Source organism: Pezoporus occidentalis, unplaced genomic scaffold (genome assembly GCF_034315485.1).
Source record: "Pezoporus occidentalis ecotype Australia unplaced genomic scaffold, CSIRO_AGI_Poc_V1 ctg81, whole genome shotgun sequence".
Taxonomy (NCBI): Eukaryota; Metazoa; Chordata; class Aves; order Psittaciformes; family Psittacidae; genus Pezoporus; species Pezoporus occidentalis.
This window is the reverse complement of record NW_026916170.1, coordinates 8,864,676-8,888,188: the sequence shown is the minus strand read 5'-3', so window position 1 is coordinate 8,888,188 and position 23,513 is coordinate 8,864,676. Positions and strand designations below refer to the sequence as shown.

At 42.8% G+C, this 23,513-nt stretch overlaps 1 protein-coding gene across 8 annotated transcripts in view; it reads right to left on the bottom strand.

The window, feature by feature from the left end:
- Window positions 1-4,204, bottom strand: part of CNKSR2 (connector enhancer of kinase suppressor of Ras 2) — a 213,431-nt gene extending 209,227 nt beyond the window's left edge. For 2 of the 8 annotated variants that reach the window (XM_062603647.1, XM_062603645.1), the window contains exon 1: window positions 3,813-4,202. In XM_062603647.1, the coding sequence (XP_062459631.1) occupies window positions 3,813-3,876 (64 nt within the window). In that variant the 5' untranslated portion in view covers window positions 3,877-4,202. Of the gene's footprint in view, window positions 1-3,812 lie in introns of all 8 variants that reach the window. The other 6 variants (XR_009961790.1, XM_062603648.1, XM_062603646.1 and 3 more) reach the window with 6 other exon arrangements.
- Window positions 4,205-23,513: the final 19,309 nt, after the last annotated feature.

Sequence of the window (23,513 nt, the reverse complement as noted above, 5' to 3'; positions counted from 1 at the left end):
GTAACACCGATTTTTCCAGGTGGATTGCCTTTTTGAACAGCTTCTTCCATTGAGAGATTGGTCCTGAATTAAAACTAGAATACTGTTAAAAGCAGCAAGTCCTTATCAAACTACAACCATTACAAATAACCTTGGACAAAAGAAGTTAAATCACAAGACTCTGTTAAAAACATCCTGATATTTGGAAAGTAATTGCATGTCTTTGAGTTTTCTCAGCACCTTAGAAATCTAAAACACATCTGACAAGTTATCTTCCTGAGTCAGTGGAAGCCATGACGTCCAACAGCGCTCACCTATGCAGCATGTCAACACCTTGCAACGCAGTAGTGCAATCCACGCATGTCCTCCAAAGGGGAGGCAGAGGAGGTGATTGACATAGTTTCAGCTCACTGTTCCATGCACAGCCTTTAAAATTAGTACTAAATAGATGAAAAGCAAAGTAATACACAGTTTGAATCAATTTAAATATTCATTTTCTCCTCCACATACAATATGCCATCCTGTGGGAGAGATGAGCTAATCCATCTGCTCTTTTTCCAGCTCCATGACAATTAATCTTCTGTCAGTGGATTCATTTTGAACCATCCAAACATTCATGTGCTGACACAGGCTCTGCTCATTTTGTCCTTTAGGTTTGCAAAGTTTTAACTGGTGCTTCGGTCCACAGCTTCTTATTAATACACATTTTCACAGGTCAAAATTTAGGTAGTTGCTTGATTGCATAACTAGTTCCAGGTCCAACTCTGTATCTCAGCAGCCTGAGAGTCCGTAGGCTATTAAAGGATCCATAGAACAACCATGTATATCAAGGAATTAAAAAATGAAAAAATACTGGAGACACTGTATTTATTCCATGAATACCCACTGTGCTGAGTCCGCTCCCTAACCAGCCACCCAGCCCAGAGCCTGGCATTTTCATCTGACACTTTCAAGCAGGACAGCTTTCCCTGTCTCCATTTTTCACATCTTTTAATATTAGGCCCGATGCTTTATCACTGCCCTGAACATAATGCCACTGAGGTAATGGCTCTTTTGCCTGAATAAAGAGTTCCAGACGGGGCCTTTTATTGCAAATGTTTAGGTCATACCAGCAAGACCATCACAAAAAACACTGAGAGCAATAAAATCCAAAGTGTTTCATTTCCCCTTACTTTCAGATAACTGTAAACAACGTTAAGCAGTAGGATTTTTCTTTTTCAGAAAAGATTTCACTTTGAACATTGAAATCTATTTTGAAGAATAGCAGGCATATTTTGAAGAATAAAGCAGGCATATTACATAGCAGGGCACTTGCTTCAAGGAAGATGTTAAAACAAGAGTTCAACATTGATTATTCTGTAAAATAACCCAGCAAGTAAGCAAAATATTCTTGCATCTTGAAGTTTAATGTAATTTATGCAAATCAGGCCTGACCGCTGCTAATGCAAAGACCACTAATGCACTAACCCCAAAGTTCTCATGACAAAGACACATTCATACTTTACTAATTGAACTGTCTTGGGTACCTCTTAAGCCATAAGTAAGCTATTTTTGAGACTTTCGGAAAAGTAATTTCTTGGAGACAATGTGTTTAAAGCAGAAGAAGAACATTTTTTCACCTAGATTTCAATAACAATGTTTGCAACACTACAACTGATAAGTGAGGAAAATGAAGTTGTTGCCGCAAAGAACACTTGCCCTTACCCACTCCTGTCTTGCCTCCAAGCTGGGCAATGTGCAATCCATCAGACAGGACTGGACTTGCCCACAGTGGCCGGTCATACTCATCTCTAGGCTCAATTTTGGCAACTACAGTACCTATCAAGGTGGTTTTCCTCACAGAGTGCTAGTAAAAGGCAGGTGCTCTCGCTCTCTCTCTCCACCTCACTCTAAATGAAGCTTCATCTGCAATTCAGGATACAAAATGAAGAAATGAAAGCTTGAGGCAACATATACGTGTTTGCTCGGTAAAAATTAAAGTACTCCAGAGAATCAATTGAGCATCTGCAACAAAATAAACAGGTTAAACACTAAAAAGCAAGCTTTGCAATCCAAAATCTAGGCATGACTGCAACAACTGCTTTTCTTGTAAAGTTCTCTTAATTATTTTTAAAATCAGATTTACAGCTCTGTGTGTTGGTCATGGGTTTCTAACCATGAACCTTTATCCAGCCTCACAACTGTTAATGTTATCATTTAGTCAGCCTATTGTTTTTAATTAACTGATTTCATATTGATGCAATACAAAAGCAGAGTGTGCGCTGCACTTCACCTGTCCCTTATGAAAAGTATTTGATACATTACATTTTTCAAGTGTTTTAGAAATGCACTATCTGCAGGTTTTTTCTGCATTCCCAAAGTATGGGGGAGGTATCTCAGACATTGATTTGAAAAAAAATCTTAAGCACTCTTCTTTATTCTTTTTCTTTTCAGAATTAAAAATGTTGGAAGCTAAACAGCTGTAATAAAACATTCTGAAGTTGGAAGAGATTTCCTTTCAATACTGATCATCTGTGGCTCCTTCAAGTGTCTAATTAATATTTACTAATTTCTTAGTATATGAAGTACCACATTATTCTATTATTATTAAGAATGCTTCAGAAACAGCAAAACTATGTTACATTGCTTAATATAATTATAACTGGACAGCTATAAATGCCAGGATTGAATAACTGAAAACATATGCTATATGCCTGAAATTTTAAGGATGATGAAACTGTCACATTAGTAGCATGCAGCATGTTACAAAGAACGCCCACAATGTAGCAGTTGTTCAAAAGTTGTACCCATCCGGTCATTCTATCTTTATAAAAAGATACATAATACTAGATGGTGATTTATTCAAAACACAGCTGCAGCCTAACTTAAAGGTAATTAAAAATAAATAAATAAATAACCACACCACAGAAAGACATTTTGAAATTGCAGTGTTAAACCATGTCAGTGCACACAGAATAACAGGAAAGCATTTCCAGAAAGTCCAAATTTTATTCTCATTAGCCTTTATTTGGAGAGGACAGGTGAGGGAGCGGAGGGGCAGAGCAGCAGCACAAACACGCTTCAGCCCAGCGGGCTCGTCCAGCCTAACATAAATCACGGCTCTTTAAATACCGCCCCTGGGGATGGGGACGGGAACGGCGACCCCCTTCCCCACGCGTGAATGCTCCGGACCCGGACGAAAGAGCGGGCTGAGCGCCCTCCGAACACCCCCCCCCCCCCCGAGGCGGTTTCACAGCAGCGGGGGGGGGGAGGGGAATGGGACAGGATGAAGGGGGGTATCCCCGGCGCTCCCGGGGCGCGCACCGAATCGCCGACCCCGCCACCTCCGGAGCCCCCCCCCCCTCCTCTGGTTGCAGCCGTGCCCCCCACACAGGCGAGTGCCCCACGTTAGGTTAAACTTTTATTTCGCGAGTCATTTCGCAGCTCATCTGCCGGGAGCACCCAGGCGCGATCCTCGCATCCCCGCGCTGCTGGCAGATGGGGGGGGAGCCCCATCGCCGCAACGGGGCCGCCGCCCGCGAGGGAGCATCCTGGGATCCCTCGGGAACAGCCTGACTCCAGTCCGTCCATCATTCCCCCATGGTTTTACGGGCCCCAGAGGGTCAGCGGCCGCCCCCATCCCACTGCACCCGGGGAAGGAGCTGGAGCGCGGCCCCGCGCCCCGGAGCAGCCCCCGGCCCCCTCGCCCTCCTCTTCCTTTCCCACCCTGCAACCGAACCGAGGGGGGAGCCGGGAGGCGGGACCCCGGCGCGGGGAAAGCCGCGGAGCTCTCCGCACCTGCGGGGATGGGGCGTTGGGGGTGCAGTGATGGTACCCCCGGCGCCGCTCCTCACCTTTCATCCAGTCGACGACTTGGCTCGGCGACCACTTACTGACGGGCTCCATGATGAGGGCCATGGGGGGCTCGGGGGCGCGGGGAGCGGGCGGCCGCCGCTCTCCGGGCAAGGGGCGAGGCTGTGCAGAGCGCCGGGACAGCGCTGCCCGGAGCCCCGGCGGCGGCGGCAGGAAGAGGAGACAGCCGCTAAATCCTCGCTTGCCTCCGCTGCGCTCCGCTCCGCTTGCTCGCCGCCTCTGTGCCTCTCTGGGGATTTCAGTTCATGTTGCCGGCTCGGCGGGGAGGGGGAGGAGGAGCAGGAGGAAGGGGGAGGAGGCGGTGGCACGCTCTGACGCCTCCCGCCCCCGTGGACCCGCGGGCAGCGGCGGCGGCTCCCGGCCACGGCGAGGTCGGTTCCCGGCAGGCGGCGAGCCGAGGGACTGGCTCCTCTCGGCTCGGCTGTGCCGTGCCCGGCGACTCCCACAGCTCTCCGCGGCTGCCGCGCCGGTGTCTTTTTCTCCTGGCGGAAATGACGAGGCGGCTCCTGCCACCCGAAAATACCTCCAAGTGAAATGGGAAGCGACACCCGACGGCCTCCCGGGGCGGGGGAGGGGGGGGGAAGGGAGGGATGACTCGCAAGGTGCCGCCGGAGGTGGGGGGGGGACGGGACCGGGGCGGTGGCAGCGCCGAACACCTGCTCCCGCCGATGCAGGGACATCGGGGGTGCCTGCGGGAAGCGCTAGCAGCGGCACCAAGCCGGGTTCGGGGTTTGGGCTTTGTTGGTTGCTTTAGGGTTTTTTTTCCCCTTCAGAAAAGCATCAGTGCATGGGCGGGAAAAGTTATTTATCTATCTATTTATTTAATTCTGTTGAGTAAAGCCCGACTGGAAGACGGCAGTGATGTGATGTGACGAACAGTGCCGCTGAACGCTTCCGTGGGGCCGTGCCGGCGGGTAGCACAGATGGGGTACCGGCCTTTGGCCGGGGACTGAGGAGAGGGAGAGGAGGTGATCTGCACCTGGTTGGTTGGCCTGCCTCACCCCGGGGACGCAGTAATGGGGCAGCCTGAGTGAGACCGCCCAGCGGAATCGGGGTGGGCACTGGCCAGCCTCCGCACGGAGAGGGCACCGCAGCAGGGTAGCTCTTTTGCCCTGGGTATCCGCCGAGCTGCACCACTACGGTGTGATGGCTGCGGGTGTGTAAATCCACCGTCTCCGCAGCGGACCGTCATTGCTTCAGCTGTTCATCCCGTTGTGTGCCCCTCCAGGCTGCATCACGCTGCAGGCTACCCCGAGGGAGCAATTCCCACAGATCCTGAGCCAGAATATCTGCTTGTAGGAGTCCCTCCCAGACGGAGGGCGATCCCTCCTAGTATGGCTGTGGGTGCTTTTCAAGCACCCAACCTAGCAGCCTCAGCTCTGAGGAGGCAGCGGCCCCCTCCCCGAGCTCCGGGCGGAGGATAAATACCGCTGAAGGGTGTTTTCCTTCTAAGGAATTGGCTAGTGCACAGCTTTGCCTGCATTTGTATTCACCCTGCTTCTTTTGCCAAGGCTGAGGAGACGGCCATCAAGATGTTCCCTCTGACGCTGTCGGCTGCTGAATGCCAGCTGCTGACGCTGACATTTAATATCTGTACGTGAGGAAAAAAGAGGATTCCCTCAGCCCCGAAGTGGCAACAGCGAAGGAATTCCTTTGCATGGCATGGGCAGCGACAGAAGCTCTCCCTTTTTGGTACATGGGGCTGAAGTACCAGCAGTGACGAGGGCCAGCAAGGCACTCACAGGGTTGGTAACACCTCTCCTTGGAGACCTAGGAGGAGCCTCCCTAGCAGCATTAGTTAGACTTCATTTTTAAAGGTTGTATTTATCCTTGAGAAGAAACTTCTTTTTCCTGAAAACTGGGGTTTACACACTATCTCCTGTGTCACATTCCTGCCAGCACACTGACTACAATGCAGTCTGCTTCTAAAGAGGTTGCATTACCTGAAGAGACTGAAACAGTAAACCTCACTTGCAAATTAAAGCTGACTTTTTTCCCTACAAAAGGTTTGAAAGGTATGCAGAACCCTTATATACCAGGTTATTGTTGTTGAAAGAGCGTGTCACAATTTTAATTAGAAACCAGTAGTTTGAAAGGTTTAGAAGTATATACCCAAGATCAAACTGAAACCTGGCATATAATTTATAACACCATTGTGTAATTCTCACTGTGCTGAAGAGTTCTTCACGGGTGAGGAGAGGAAAAGTAAGCTCTCGGTGTGTATGTCTGAAGTCCTATAGTTCCTATTTATGGCATACACTGTCATCCCTATATCTTGCCAGGGTGATCTGTAGCTGAAGTGAGTTTGTCAGTAAAACATCTGTGACCCAGTAGTGTCCCAGTAGTCAATTGCTATTACTTCTAAATCCCCTTTATAGTGGTTCTAGCAAATTATGGAATGGCAAAAGGGAGCTTACACTCTTGCTTCAGTAAACAGATGATGTTTTGAGATGGGATCTAATTACCTTTATTGTTCTTCTCATAGGGAGTAACCATCTCATAAACACCAGGGTAAATCCCACCTTTTTACTTAGTTCTTGTTTCAGTCTCACTAAAGGGTGTTGGCTTGGCTATGGTGGGGAGGATTTGGCTCAGTATGAGTGATGATAAAATTATCCAGCCATGGTATTTAACTTGATGACCTATTACAGCAGTGAATTCTATACTCAGGACATGTGTTACATAAAAGTATTTTTTAATTTGCTCTAAATTTATTACTGCCTGATTTTATTATTTTCTCTTTCTAGGGTAGGAAATCAAAAGGAGATCTGAATGACTTTCATGCTGACCTTCTTAAACGACAGCATCTCAGCCAAACGCCTTAACTAAAGTCTTTTGGCTGTTTTCATCTTTTAGTTTAGTGGCCCTCATTTTGCTGTCACACCTGCATGAGTCAGGCCTTTTATGTAAAGCATATGGGACAGGCTTCTGCAGCAATGCTGAACTGCAGAATTAGGTTCTAACTCATCTTTTATAATTACTCTGGTCCATATAGTACATTAAAAATTAATGTGTTTAAATATATATATAAGTGTACATGTCCCTGTTAGATAAGTCTGAATATATTAGGTAGTATATGTAAAAGTAAGTACACGGTAAAATTGAAAGAAAAATAATAAGAACAGGGATGAGTTTGCAACTGAAGTACAAGCATGAACCCATCTTTATAGACTATATATTGGCTTAAATATCCATTTTCCAAATACCCGTGGACATGGGTAGAGAGCTCCAGCAGATAGTTTTGGACATACACACCTCCCAGATCAGCACCTCAGCCTGCAAGCTCACAGATGATGTTACCTTTCTGTCATGGCATGTTGTCAAAACCAAAGCTCCCCAGAGCTCGACTGGCAGGCGTAGCTGCTACAGCAATACAAATTGTAAATGCTGCCAGTAAATAGTTCAAGTATGTCTAATAATATGCTTTTTGTGCCTGTTTAATTAACTAGGACAACTCCTGAAGTAGAGCATTGCTCAGCCTGAATAATGGTGGCAGAATTAGACCCAAGTTCTAACTTGAGTCTAATGCCCACTTGAGTGGATATTTGTTTTGTGTATATGAGGCCAGACTCTACAGTGGGTACCAGCAATGGGTACAAGCATAACTGTGAGTTCCCCAGAAACTTCATGGACTTTCTACTGGCATCTCTAGAAAACATACAAGATGCTCAGTAATGACAAGTTGAAATCTTGCCCTGAAGCTAGGGAAAGAAATTTAGCACTCAAAAGATGTTATTTCTGGTGCTGGATATTAAAGTAAATTCCTGAAGAGGAAGGAAGATGAAAACAAGTGGAGGTAAACTAAAGCTGAGGTCTAATAAACCCAGTTGGATTAAAAAAACAAAAGAAAACAAACATGATGAAAAGGCCAGTACTTTTGTCAAGTTAAGAAAGCTTGTTTGTGCTTTAGTAACAAATAAATTCCTGATTTTTACAGGGGATGCTTTTAGTAGTCAAGCTCTTCCATCACTATTAGCTACAAATATCTGCTTTGGATGCTGTACCCTCATTACTGGAGATTATTTTATTCCACAGCTTAGGACAACGCGTAAAGCAAGTTGCTACTTTTAGTTGTGACTAAAGACACTGGGCTTGTTCCCTGGCTGATAGGGCTGCCATCTGTCCTCTGTTTCCCAAAGTCTTTTTGCCTTCAGAGTGGTGTTTGTGCTGATGCCTCATCAATGCAAGGATTGCTGTCCCTGCCAGGGCAGGCATCTTCCAAGGGGAAATGGGAATGATGGGGACAGGGAGGGAAATAACATATCCTTGGTTTCAGTAGGCCATGGGCAAAGTCAGAAGAGGAAAGTCCATGGCAGAGCAGAGGTGCAGTGAGGTGGTAAGTCTCTGAGGAGGGTGGGAGCAGGGTAGATCAGGAAAGTTTAGAGGAGTAAAGAGGCTTAGATGGGGCAGAGGACGCAAGACAATTCAGAGCAATGCCCTGAACTGACCAGTTGTCCCTGGCACTGGAGCAGCAGGGAGGTGTGAAGGCCGTGGGGTGGGAAGGAGGTGCATCCTGGCTGAGATGAGCAGGTCTGGGGGGGGCTCTGTGGCCCACCACCTGACTGGCAACCAGCTGCTACTCCTTCCCCTTCAATGGACAGCTTCTACCTATTATGACAGAGGCTAAAAAGACACTCAATTAATTTGGGGCCAACACTGAGATCTCACTGTTTCCGCATTTCTCACTACTCATCTTCAACCTGCCTGAAAGCACAAGTCCTTTAAAACAGTATTTCAAAAGCAAGTATCTTGCCCTTAAAGTATATGCCTTAGATCCTTGATGGTTTAATTTGACGTAAATATGGGGGAGAGGGATGCAATTTATATTGGTTTTTTTGTAATCAGAAATAGAAATCATAATTCCCCAAAGATGTTTAATAATCTAAAGTATTCAGAACTCAATTAAGGCTGTTAAGAGATTAGAAATTAGATTAAAGGTGGCTAAAGGGTAAAAATCTAAAGACTTCAAACACCTTTTGTAACACAAAGGCTCTTAAAAAATGAACAGGCTGAGAATTTCCCCAGGAAATTCCTATAATTTTAATAAGGTTTCTTCATTTAAAATAAAAAAGGAACAACTCCATACACAAGTTGAGTCCCACTGCCTCTCTTAAACAGTGGACTAGAGCAATTGCCTGCTGAGAGCTCCTCCTTCCCCAGGTCTGCGGGGTCATGCAAAGATTTAGTCAATTTTTATGATCAGGAGGGACCACCCCTACAATCTGACATGTCCTCCTGCATTGATGCCTGCCAAAGAATTTCTCCCAGCCATTCCCTCATTGAGGGAAATTATTTTCTCTGATCATACCTCTTCTCCACACCAAATTGTCTCTATTTCTCATTTCATTCTGCATGGAGTCAAGTGCCTGGTTGATTCTGTCACTGAAAAGAATAGGAATCCACGGCAATGTGACACGCTCTTGTCTTTCTGCATCCCATGGATGCTCCCAGCTGAGGTCTGATGCAGCTTCTCACTGCCATGAGATGCTGCCTTGTGGTAGGTGTAAACCAGAAACAGAGTTGCAGTGGAAGTGTCCCTGCAGATGCAAAGGGCTTTTCAGGTGTGTTACCCACTTGGCTGGAGGTGTGGGGGAGCTGCCTTCTCAAAAGAACAGTTTTCTGTTCCTTTGTGAAAATAAATATACATAGGTGGGCTTTCTTGTTTTCGTTTTTTAGGCACAAGCTCTAGGAGGCTGTTTGTTTGTTCAGCTACCGTGCTAGGCTAAGTCTGCATCTATGCTTCTGTGACATACGCCCTGCTTGAAACAATAAGAAACCCAGGGGAAGTGTCCTTCTTTGCTAAAATTATTAGGAAAAGATTTTAAAAGAAAATAACTTCGTTATTAACATCAGGTTCCCACTCATTATTAGTATCACAAATGTAAAATGACTGCCAACAAGAGTCAGCTTGGAAATCTCATTAGAAAGCAATGTCACAGTTTATTCCTGGTTATAAATGTGATCTTATTACCTTTGGAATGGTCGGGTGGTTGGCTAAATGCAATGGGTGGCTCCCCTCAAGGTATATATTTTTACTGATGAATTCTCATTAGTGAAAGAATAATAAATATCTGATCATTTTCTAAGCAATACTGAAAATAAAACAACATTTAGAATTGCCAGAGAACGTAGTCATCTAAATTGCACACTGGAGTACAAAAGAATAAGAATAATGATATGGTAATATAAAAAGGGCAAAACCATAATGAGAAGGGACATTTGTCACTATACTCAGAAAAGCACAATCTGTCTCCCCGGTAATTTGGTGGAGTACAGAAAGTATTACATGCCATATTACAAGTATTACATTTTATTTCTGACTTCAGGAAGCATTGCCATATGTCTTCAGATCAGACATGGCCTCTTAAATGTGGCATGTTCTTTGTTCACACTGTGCGGGCTCCATCCCACTTGGACAGTATTTATGCCGAATAAATTAAAGAGAGTATAAATCTTCCAGTGCCACAAGACTCTGTATCAGCCAGCTTTTGTGGATGAAGTGGGCAGGAGCAATTTGGCTCCTAATGAACAGGGAAACAGGTTTGCTTTATTTCCCAGACCTGACAACTTTCTCTAAAAGCTATTGTTACAGAAATAGCCCCGACCTTCCCAGACTCAGGAAGCATTTACTATTTTCAAACATATTTCACAGGAAAAGGCAAAAAGACACCTATTTTTGAATATTCCTGGTGTAAAGCAGCATATCTAAGTTACAACTAAATATGCCCTGATGTGCACTGGTATTGCTATGATTAGAAGTTATTTAAGATTTTGTACATTTACATGAAACTTCTTTTTTACAGCTTGAGAAATTGGTGACCTACTCCTACGAGAAGTCCTCCCTGGTCCCCACATTCTCCCTGGAGCTGTGTTGGGACTGTGCATAGACCTAAAGGTTTGTCCATATGCTGTAACATTGAAATCAAAGTGAATTTAGGGAGGCTGATGGTCAAATCAAAATGATGCCTGAAGAACGATATTAACCAGATTACATGTTAGACTTACAGAAATAGGCAAAGTGTTCAGATATCACAGCAGTGCCAGAGTTTGGAATATTCTATACCACCATGCCATTAATGTTCTTTTTGTACTGTTATTTACAGCTCGACCTGATTAAAGCATAAGAAACAAGGATAAGGCAGAGGAATCTTGGTTTATGAAAAGGAAGTATGAGGAATATTTTTGGGAGAGAAGGAACTTTTCTATTATCAAAGAATTGTTATAATGAAGGAAAAGTATCAGTATAGAAAAACGATGGATCAATGTGAAAAGGTGGTATTATTGGAGGAGTGAAGCAGAATGACAGGGATTGCACAACAGGAAGCAATACAGTTATCGGAGAAAAATATTACAGGAAACTGAAAAACAAGTGTGAGAGGAAATAAAAGTGAATGAATGGCTCAATCGGTAGGTACACTTAGAATTAAGGGGGTTAAAAAGTGAGAAAGCAGTGAAATAGGAAGATATGGATGAGTATTGAAATTGGGAGGAAATAAAGGAGAAAACCTAAGTATATTATAAAATCTAAGAGACCCAAAACATGGACAGGTTTTAGAAGAAAAGGATTTTAAGAAGTCACATGGATTGGACAGGGTAAAGTACCTAAAGTGACTCAGCAGGAATTAAGCCACTGAAAAGGAGTCAAAATAACTTTAATCAGAGAAACAAGAGAGCTTGGTTCTCAAAGCATACCTAGATTAAGTGCCAAACAAAAACTGGTTTTATTGTTATTTTTCTTATTCCTTGGTGGACTAGAGCTAATTAATTGAATTCTGCTGAATTAAATGTGCCTGGCTCATTCTCTACCACTGGTCTCAGCTACTACAGAGTGGCTCACGTCCATAGCATTATAAAGCTTTTACCTCCAAAACCAAGTGGCTGCATGCAGCCTGCATATTTTGGATGGTTCCTGGCCATGCTAACACCCAAACAGAGCTTGCAACTTGTTTGGGAACTATTAGCTGGCATAGCCCAAAGTTGTGCCAGGGAACATCTGAACAGTTTGGTAGCACAAGCATTCTCATACCTGGAAATATTTCAAGACCTTTCTAGATTTAGGGGTGAGGTCTTAAGGATGGAGCCTACATTCATATCACAGGCTCTGGCGTTGCTTTCCAGGTCAAGGTTCTTTCTCTGCTGTACTCTGACTTGAGTGTCAACATCAGACTAGAGCAGGCAGCATCTGTTCACCACAGTGGGGAAGCTAGGGCTGCAGAGGGGCCTAGACAATCTCCAGGTGGTCACCCAATCCTTATGCTTTGCCAACCAACAATCAAGGATGTCCTGGAGGTGTCATAAAGCCCCAAGGGGAACCCCAAATTGATCTGGAGGTGACCTGAGGAGGTGATCTAATCACAATCTCAAGGAAATGGTTTATAATCAACTGCAAGTATCACAACAGCTTGCTTTCCCGCAAGTACCCTTACATACCTGTGCTTGACAAGGTAGGAGAATGAGGACAAATAGTCAAGCAACACTACAGATAAAACCATTTTCTCTCACTTGTTAGCTCCCTCTAGCTTCACAGCCTCAAAGTCCCACCTGAAGGTTGCTCATCCTCTTAGCCAGATCCAATCTAACGTTAATCATGAGTGCTGCCGCCGTTCATGCAATCTCCTGAAACTTTTGTTTCTGTAGTTGGCAAAGATGAGTGCTGGGGAGTCAGGAAATAGGAGTCACAGATCGGAAACTTTGGCAAAGCTCTCAGTCGCTGTTTGAACAACTGCTCAGCAAAAATGCAAGCCACAGACCTATTTCAGCTTCCTCTAACCATCCCAGTTTTAAAAACTCTATTAATCCCAGTGGCAGCCACGTATCATACCTATCTAATCTAGTCTTCTGAGGCATTTCCATTGTGCTCTTCTCTGTAGTATTCTGAGCATTTTAGAGAATTAAATGAGTCTAGGACATACTCTAATTAATATCAATCTTTGGTTCTCTATTTGTGAAACATGGACAGGAGGAGAAGGCACATGATTAATCCATTTTAATTATTATAACTAAAGTTATTACAGTGGGACAGCAATGATAGGAAGGAGTCCTGCATTTTAGCCAGAGGGCATTAATATCTGTGGTTCTTCAAGTCTCTCATAGGAGGGAATCCCAGAGAGAGCTTTCCTCTCATGATGTTGAACAACACTGGAGAGCTTTGAACTACCATATCCAAACTTGATCAAATAGCTTTTCAGCTCCAAGTGTATAGCATAGGAACATGTTTGCTCTACTGCAGTGTGTGCACTACCCAAATTAGAACTGCATCAAATTTAAGAACTAACTTGCATCTGTGCACAGGTTCATATCAGAACTTGCCTAATGCTTTACACTGATGTGAATTCCTGTTGTGCAAATGTGGTTATATGGCCTTTTAGAAATAACTCATCTTGCAAATAATCTGGAATGACTCTATTGGGACTGCTGAAGGTCAGGTCAGATTCTGGAAGCATGACAAAGGATTATTTGTACATTTTCCCTTTCTTTGCAGGTCAGCTGCTGTCTCTTGAGCCAGCCTGAATTTTACATTTTCCTCTCCAGTGCTGAGGTTATTTTGAAGTTCCTGGATTGCACCTGTCCACTTTGGGAGACAGCAATGCTTAGAACCAAGTCGGCATATAGCAGGGTTTCCTACCATCTCCAGATGAAAAACATTTTTCTGTCAATCTTGACTACTGGAAAACCCAGCAGCAATGAAAAGTCCATGAGGATTCCACAGCTAAAAAAATTCTGTGAAGCCATTATCTGAATGTAGCATGTCAGCACCTACAGATGTGCAGTCTACCTACAGAAGCTCCGCAGCCCTCTGACCAGATTTGTGTAATATGCTGTGCCAACCAGTGATGCTGGGATGGAGAAAAAGGCTTTGTAATCCTTGCTTGTCCCTAAAACTCCCTTGTTTTCTATCCATCCACTATGTATCATCTTTACACTGCAGGTACTTAGACCTATCCTGCAGCTGTAGCACACTAGCAGTTGTGTCAAGCAGAAGAGAAAAGCTGCCCATGTAATTTCACAGTCAACATCTGTAGAGAGGGAGGCTCAAGTGCTTCTCCAGCCTTCACAGGTAAATTTTGGATGGTAATCATGGCCTGATGCATTTTTGTTTTGATGAAAGAGCTTTGGCAGGCAGCAGAAGTATTTGCTAAGCAAGAGCATGCAATGTGCCTTAGACAACCAAAAGTATGTCCTTTGTCCATAGTTCATATCAAGAGGCAATGCGTTCCCTTCTGGCAATGCTAGCAGTGAATCTAAGATGAACTCAATGTGATGTATTTGAAAAATTACCCATCATCCATTTCTTTTTTTCAGTCAAGGAGAGAAAAAGTAGCAGCTCAACAGGGGAAAATACTGATCAGGTTTTACATCTGACATGTCCTTATGCACTCTACAGAAAATTACCATCACCATCTCCAGTAATTACAGGCTAAATTCTTCACAAATGTATAAAGTGACAAAAATGTATCCCAATTTCCATGGCACCTGTCTTATCATTAGTGCAAGAAATCTTTCTTTTAGCTTCCAGTAATCATGGAAGAACTCAATGGGTTACACAGTGATCATTTACTGAAGAAAAAAATGAGTCAGTATGTGAAAGATAAAACCTTGCAGGTTAATATGCATGCATTTGAAGGATATAAAAGTCTTAGGGTTGAATTTCATTTGGGACACTTTATATGAGGTTGCATACTGTACTGTAAATTCAATTACTATGCAAATACATACAGTAACTGGGAAAGGAACTTGGGGTATAGCTGGTAGCACTGTTCTTGTTTTGATATCACAAAATTATTTTGACCAGCTGATCCAATATTGCAGTGAGAAGCTAGAATTGGTGTCATCTTTTATCTTGGAGAGAGATTTTTAAATGACATGCCATAAAATGTATTTTCTGGATTTTTTTTTTTTTTTAATAGAGTTACATGTATAAATTTGAAGCATCAGATAATGGCTAATTCTGATCTCTATAACCATTATCCCACATCTGCTCAGACCTGTTCTAACTGCTTCACTCAGACCTGTTGTAACACTATACTGGTCTCTTTTGTTCATCCTACTACTGTACAACACTTCTGTGATGAAGAACCAAGGCGCTATTTGATTGAAACAAGTGGAGAGTGGTGTTGAGTGCCTCCCCATCACAGCGTGTGATACAGCTGCTAGATCAGAAAAGCAGGCAAGTTTCTTTTGCATCATCTTCCTGTCCTTCTTTCTTTCTAAAAGGTCCTTTTCCTCTGCACTGTTAATCTCTCTGACCAGCAGCGCGCACTTGCCTTTTGTGTTAGTGCTCGTCCTAGTGGGTCCAATTTTCCTCTGAGTTAAACCCAATTAACTTCAGAATAACTCCATTAACTTCAAAGCACCCAACAAGTGAGTATTAAGTGTATGGAAGATGGAATTTAGTGAACTGACTTAGGTAGCATTGTTTTCCTCAGAACACCCTTGCACACGAGGAGAGAGTGGGAACCTCATTGTTCATCACTGCCTATTAATATCAAGTATTTGGAGGTTTGTTCTAGTCTCATCTTTGTCACAAGCCTGTCAAAGAGAAGAGCAATGGTTTTTTTTTTCACATTTTTGAAAGTTGTATCATTTTTTAATTTTATTACTTTGTCATCATGACCTTTCTGCCCAGAACAAGATATATAGTACTAGGATAAATTGTTCTGCCCTTTTTCTCCTAAAAGTCAATTAGTTCATTTCAAAATAATGCGTCAGAAGCCTCTGTCAGTCACATCAGCTCTTTCTGAAGTAATAACTGCAACAGAAAAACACATATCAAAACACTGTGCAAATACAGTGGTATAACTATGAAGATATAGGCTGAGAAAGTTCGGGCTGTTCAGCCTGGAGAAGAGAAGGCTGCATGGAGACCTCATAGCAGCCTTCCAGTATCTGAAGGGGGCCTATAGGGATGCTGGGGAGGGACCCTTCATTAGGGACTGTAGTGATAGAACAAGGGGTAATGGGTTCAAACTTAAACAGGGGAAGTTTAGATTGGATATAAGGAAGAAGTTCTTTACTGTAAGGGTGGTGAGGCACTGGAATGGGTTGCCCAGGGAGGTTGTGAATGCTCCATCCCTGGCAGTGTTCAAGACCAGTTTGGATGAGGCCTTGGGTGATATGGTTTAGTGTGAGGTGTCCCTGCCCATGGCAGGGGGGTTGGAACTAGATGATCTTAAGGTCCTTTCCAACCCTAACGATTCTATGATTCTAAGTTATGTATTATTCTGTTATTTTATTTTCAGAGGGTAAAAGTTGGAAAGAGAATATTTATGGTCAGAAAACACTGGAGTTATTCAAAGGTTAGTTTTCCACTAGTATCTGCTCATACTTTGAACAAAGCTTCAAAATATGTCAAGCTATTTACCCTTTATATATGAAAAGTCAAGTGTGTCACAATTTGTAGTCAAGTGGCTCAAAAGCGTCAGAGAATATTATGTCAGACTGTAAAATAGAACTGTGTACATTTGCACCTAATTCAAGGCGCTCACAGTAGTTTACAAGAGTTAAAAAAAACATAAAACTGTCATTTGTCCATTACATATTCAATAGGAGTTGGTAATGGAAGAAGATGTTTTTAAACACTATGCTGGGGAAGGATTGATGCATGAATTAGAATTCCTGTACTCCAAAAGTCCATGTATCCAAATTCATGCACAAAATCTTTTAACATAACATTCAAATGCAGACTGCATGTAGTTTATGTTTCTGCCACGGAACAGAGCAGGCTGACTCATTTAACTGTTTCCAGTCTTTATTGCTTCATGGTATTCGTACAGGTAACTGTTAACTCCTACCAATTCTCAAGAAGTGCACTGATGTCTTGAGCAAGCTGAGATTTTCTTTTCCTGCATGCATGCAAAAATGCATATTTGAGATTAGCCTTTAAAAGCTTTTCCACTCTATTTGTCCTGGTGCTTGACATAAACTTCATATTTATATAGCAGCTCTCATTCAGGGGTTTCAGGCAGTACGAGTATTACATATAATATTCCTCTGAAATATTTATAAACCTTTTCATACAGAGGTGGAAAGGTGGAAAACATGGCACACAAAGTCTAAGCAACCTGTGGAGCACGCACAGCTGTCAGCACCAAAGTCCTGGATGGATCCCAGCCTCAAAACTGCAAAGCTCTTTTTCCCTTTTGGACATTTCAGAAAGAAAGCCCATTAACTCCCACAGATGTACCCAGGAGACTCCCGCAGCACTCTTGAGATTTTTATCTCACAGGTTTTGGTACAGTGAGAAACCCAACAAAACACTGGTATCCTCAGGCAGATACCCTGACTTACCAGTGGACAGAGAGGGCAAGCAAGGGGGAGAGGTTGTTGCCCCCTCAACACACTCAAGGCAGGAAGTACCCCCGCAGTGCAGGAAGCCAGAATAAGCTCCCTCTGCTACCCTGCTCTTTGAAGCTGGACCCCATGCGGCCTCCAGGCGGCTGGCTTGTGTCAGCAGGGGATGTTGTACTGGATGGAGCTCTTCACTGCTGTCATGAAGGAGGTCTTTGCAACCCACCCTTCCTGTGTGCAGGGCTGGGGGGAGCGTACAGCTGTGAATTATTCAGCCATATAATTGACTGTCTGGTCTCTGTAGCTACTGGGCTCTCCCTTGCAGCCTGCATGCTCCATGCTTTCAGAGGCCCACTGCCCCATCAATGTCTCTGTGCTGCAAGGGGAACCAGAAGTCAGGAGGGAGGTGCATGTGATTGCCTCTTCTCAGAGTGAAATTCAGACATATTCACTTAGGGCCCCTCTAAAATTTTGATCCCTTCTCATTTGACTAGCGTATCGGATTATAAAGCAAGTATACATTAGGTAGCTAGTAAGTGTGTTTTCAAATAGTCTTAGCTTTTATAAGTTTTCCAGACCCTCAGAAGTGTAAAGAAATCTAAAAATAAAGATGTAAGATATGCAGCACTTCTGAACTCTCACAAGTCTTTACTTTTCCCAAATATTTGATATCACAGCAAATATTTTTAACTCTTCATGCTCTGTCTCAGCTTCCTCCCCCCCCCCCCCCTTCTTTTTTCTCATTTTTATCTTCTCTCCCAGGATGTTGATTATAAAATGTTCAGAAAGTGGGTGCTTGCTTTCTTGACTAAGTTCCCTGCATATTTGCTTTTCCTCAGAAATTCAATTTGAGGTCACCGAGAACACCTTGGCACAGTTTAAGATCTTTTTATATGTTCATATTAAATAAACTTACTACAAGATGCAAGGTTTGGTAACGAAACCTAGGGGATTATTTAGCAAAAGTGAAACCACTCTGTGCTTTTCTTGATATGTTTCTAAAATTGTATAATTTTCTTTATATAAATGTATAGCCTCCAAAAAAGACAGATTTTCTTATCAAAGTTCTGTTTTCAGAGGGAGCCTAGAGTCCAGATACAGAGTTATAAAAATTTATTATAGCAACAGTAATCATAGAGCTTAGACTTTTCCATCCAAAGGAGATGGGTTTGGATATTTTCCCTCTATGTTGCACAGCAAATGTAAATCTTCCTTAAAAACAATAAAACTATGGAGCTGGGTGGAAACTAGAGTCACAAAGAGGTATAGATTTTATCATTCACCCCTAAATTATTTTCTAAGTAGTCACCGAAAGGCACTCTGAAATCATTGCAGCACAGTAGGGTTGCTCACGTCCAGATTGGACAGGTGTCACTGGTGGTGACCCCTGCTGCCCACATCTTCTCCTACCACATACTCTCACACTGGAACATCAGCTTCACAGCCCACATTTCCACCACCTCCATCTCTCAAAGCCCAGGTGTCCTACAAATAGGGTCAACAGTGGTGGTTCCTGGGATCTGTCAGGGCACGCAGGCGGTAATGGCCCTTGCTAAGCCACAGGGTGGATGCTTGCATAAACAGCTGCTAGTAATAGCCTTTGAACAGGCAGTTCCTGGGCAATTCAAATTAGCATCCGTATAGGAAGAAGGAGGTGTCCAGCTAGGGCCTTTTAAGTGGTTTATGTGATGCCAGCAGCACTCCTGCCACAGGTGGGGAAACACCACTGATGTCAGTCTGCACCAGAATAGATCAAGGCAGTATTACCTTTGTGCTCCATAGAACAAGGCCTGCAATGACTGAATTATTTAGTGGTGATGCACATCCTCTGAATATTCTTGCCCTATTTAGGAGCACACAAATGAAATAGCTCTTATGAGTTTTTTTCCCTCATCTCCCTGTACATCAAACACATGCCAGACAGCTTGGGCAATAGGCTGGTACTGTAACTATGAATCAGTTTGCATTTATTGCTGTTCTTATTTTTTTTTTTTAAATACTTCCCATATTTTTAAATGGTAAGAAATATGATACATTGCTAAACACTTGAATAACTCAGAAGCAGTGTAACAAGAAGTATTTCTCCTCTGAATGTTGAAGAGCATTTTGTAGATAAGGCGCAACATAACAACTTGTAGCTTGTCTTCCTGAGGACTTTGTCAGAGGTGAGGGCTGGAAAGCAGCACTCTTACTAAAGCTTGACATTAGCTTTGGTCTGCCATGGTATTTTTTGATGTACATTGCCATTCTTGCATCTTTTTCATGTAAGAGAAAGAAGGGGGTCCATGCCTTAGGGACAAATTCAGAAAAGGTGCATAAAAAGTGGCCAGATTTCTCTAAACTCTTTCAATTAGCTCCCTTTCTGTCTTTGAGAGTTTTTCTTAAAGCACATGCAAAAGTGGGGGAAAGTACCCATTAGAAGACCTCCACATGACAGCATGGAGCATACTATGCTTGCTTAGACAATTTGCATATAAGTAGGAGCAATAACTTGTTTTACTGGCAGATTTGGGTGGGGAGACTTGGGAAAGTTATAGATAATCAAGTGGTAAAGTTAACAGACAGAAGTTCAAGCATGTTAAACTCCTCAAACATGTGTTTTCACTCAAAATAAAGAGGCTGGAGTTTACAGCAATTTAAACAGAATTAAGCTGCAGAAAACGAAAGCCATTTTATTCCTGCGTAAGAAAACCCATATGGCATTTACCTACCTGCAGTTGAGGCATACTTGCATTTCACCATTATTTGATTAAATTTCCTGCATGCCTTCATAATAGGCATGGTCTATGATTTTTCAATTAGTTCAGGGATCCTAAAGCATGCTACTTTCACAGATACCATTTCTTGTTTCTAAACTAATATGAAATCCATAGCTAACTGTAATTGCATTAAAATTGCTGTAGTGGTTTCTTAATAAATATACAAGATTAAATATATATAATTTCAAAATAAAAGATAAACCATATTACACTAGGTCTAGCTCTCCAAGGGAAATGAGCTTTTGCATTTTTCCAGGGAGACTGACTCCACCAGGTCCATCTGTGCTGTCAAATAGCTTAATTCCCCTGTTCATTTCCAGGTTATGTCCTCTACCTATCCATGTTAGTCCAGTCTTGGACTCATTTGGCATTAACCTACTAGAGCTCCCCAAAATAAATGTGTGCATACTTCTGAGAATGCTTGGTTGCAGGGCATTGGGGGTGAGACTGGGCCTGTTTTGGGTGCCTCTGCCTTGCACAGGCAGTTGTGTTGGTGTGGTGTGTTGGTGTGCGCACCACAGAGGGAGCCCTTTGGAGGTGGGGGTAAGTCCCACACAGTGTACACATTTTATATTTTCTTTGGATTAACTATAACATTAGGAAGGCATTAAATGTCCTCCTATGTGTCAAACGCCATGCTCTTTATATACATATATATATATGTATATATTTAAAATTAAAGATCAACCAGAGAAAGGTGCCCTAGCTCCAATCCGTCCCCCGACTGTCACAGGAGATGGCCAGCCTCACATATGGGAGACATCCATCAGCATTGAACAAGGTAAAAGCTCTCCAGAGCCTCTTACAAATCAGACTGAGTTGTGCACTACCTGTGGTGGGCTTTCACTCATGGCATCCATGGGAAAAACATTTGGGGAATATGTAGGACTTATTATGGGATGTTCAGGGGAGGAGCCAAAGGCAAGAATGGAAAGGATCATGGTTGAGGGAAAGTAGAGAGAAAAGGAATAAATGGGGCCAGTTGGAGGTCAGTAGAGGCTGATCAGCCAATAAGTGCAGTCTGTCCTTTATCTATCTGAGTTGGTCGCTGGAGAGACAGTGGCATCTGGGAGTTGACTATTACTAAGTGCTAAATCTGGACCAGCTACCAAAAAGACCACTTTGCACATTTGTGTATGCCTGGGCATGTGGCAATGGGGCAACCAGAGAAGCCAGGGACCAGCTGCTGGGTGTGCTGGCTATCTAAGGCCCATTACTGGAGGAATTCATAGTGGGTGTGTGCATCCTTATGTGCTCGTGTGTTTGTGTAGACCTGAGTACTGGAGAGGTCCCTATGTATATAAATTTTCCCTGATGTGCTTTCATCCTGATCAGCCAGAAAGTGGAACAGGATGAGGCCACCGATGCCCTTTGCGTTTGTGCAAGTGTAGAGTCTTTCAGTCTGTGCTGATCTGTGTGTCCATCTGTGTTTATATGTATATGTGTGCTGTATATATGCGTGTGCATGTGCTCGCTGGGATCACCCACTCCGCCTGCCTGCGGGCTGGACCTGTGGAACTGCAGCAGCAGCACTTTGGGCAGTCTGCTGCCTGCAGCAGCTCCTAACGTTGCTCATTGCCTTCCTGTTGCACACAAATACAGCCTTGATATTTCTTCCTCTGTTTACTGCTGCAACGGCCTTTCCTCTGGCGGGAAGGCGGGAGCTGTGATCTCCTCCAAGGCTGATGCAGTCGGTGTGAAGTGAATGGACTGTTAAAGGGCACCCTTTCCCCCAGGTACTAAACATGTGGCCCCTGAGGTTTCCCATCTGGCAGGGAAGCAGCAGTCCTGAGGTTACTCTTGCCCTCAGCTCCCCTGTCCTTAATCACTTCATAAAATGAGCTTCCCAATCAGAGATTATGATGTTTTCCCACTATGTTAAGCTTACTGGGTTTTTTACGCACGGTTTTATAGCGTTTAGCTTGGTGATGGGCATCATCCTGTGGCTGATGTAGCACACTCCATAGTAAATTTGTCAAAAATAAACGACTATTAAAAACGTACTAATAAAATGTTATTAGAATGACAATTTGTAAAGGTTTGTGTCTCTTCTATGCTTACCAAGGTGCAGCTAATTTTATTTTTTCTTTTTTTAGTTATGAAAGCATTTATATATTCATTTAAAAACTAAAATGACTTTTTTAAATCAATGGAAATGTAAATAGTTATTTAAAATTCTAGTTGATTATATGGATCTGTTTCCCACTGAAAGGCTGGGCTGGAGGGTTTTTTTATATCCGTTTGTGAAATGGATCCAATATCACATACCTTCTTTAGAATTTAATTTCTTATAACTATTACATAAGTATTTTGTTTTAAATGTTAAAATTTTCACAGAAAATTGAAAGTTTATAGAGAAAAATAATTTAGAACATGTCTTCTTTGAAAATAAATTTAAAAAAAAAGTTTAGTTTCCTAAATCATTATCTGACTTCAGCAATCAGTGTACAAAATTAAAATCTCACTAGATACAGAATGCCAGTTCAATTCACAGCAATCTTTACAGTCGTACACAGCACATGATATTGTTTTATGACCCATGGTTAGTTAGGTACAAGCAACAACTGAAAATAACTATGTGCCTCCACTACAGATTCTAAGAAGAATGCATCTTGTTTAGTCATAAGTGAGAAAACTTTCAGACATCTCAGTCTGAGCTGCTCACCTTCAAAGACCAGTTAAGAAAAGCAGGCATTTTTAGAGAGTGATTTGTCTTAAAGATCTATCTTAGATAAAAAGGAATTGCCCTCTGGAAATTACTGTGTCTTTCAACATACTGTAAAATGATCCAATAGTGAATAATTCAGACCCAGACATTTAATTTCTCAGAAAACCTAAGCTTGAGTAGATGAAGTCCATATTCTACGTGCTTAAACATACAAACCAGGGGCTAATGTGACAAAGCAACAAAAGTAATGTTGGGCGTGTGTGTTCTTGAGCAGAAGTCAGGAGAGCACTGCATGGAGCTGCATACTTTAGGCATCCAAAATCACCAGTTATCCCCAGAGCAACATGAGAACTTTCCCTGTGTGTATGAAGTGTCCCTAGTTTGAAGAGGTCACCCATATTCCTTCCATTCTTGGTTTATAGACTTACATCTTCACATGATGTAACTTGACTGAAATAGGCCAGCAAAATTCCCAATACATTTTGTAAGGGAACTAAAATACTATGTTTATGGTCAACAATTATAAAATGTCCTCATAAATGAATACTCACGTATACACATTTTAACCTGAAGCTTAATTGAAAGTTACTCTTATCACATTATCTAAAGGAAATTAATGAGAGATATGTAGGTATACATACATACCTAGTGGATTTTTTTTTCTGCTGTGGTACAGTAATCCATACCTTCTTTTCCAGGCATTGCAGTTAGTCATAACTCTAATAATGTTATGTGTTCCGCTTGGTTGCAGGTTTTTTTTGTTTGTTTCAGTGGTCGGTTGGGTTTTATGTTTGGTTTGTTGTTTGCCTGAGTTTTTTGCTTTTCTGTTTATAACATACTTTGCAGCATGAGCTGATCTAATACCCCCATATATGTCTCTATATCACAGCAGAAAAATCCTGCAGACAACAGCTCCATATTACTGTGTGTCGCCATAATACATTTATGGACCATGTCCATGCTTGCCC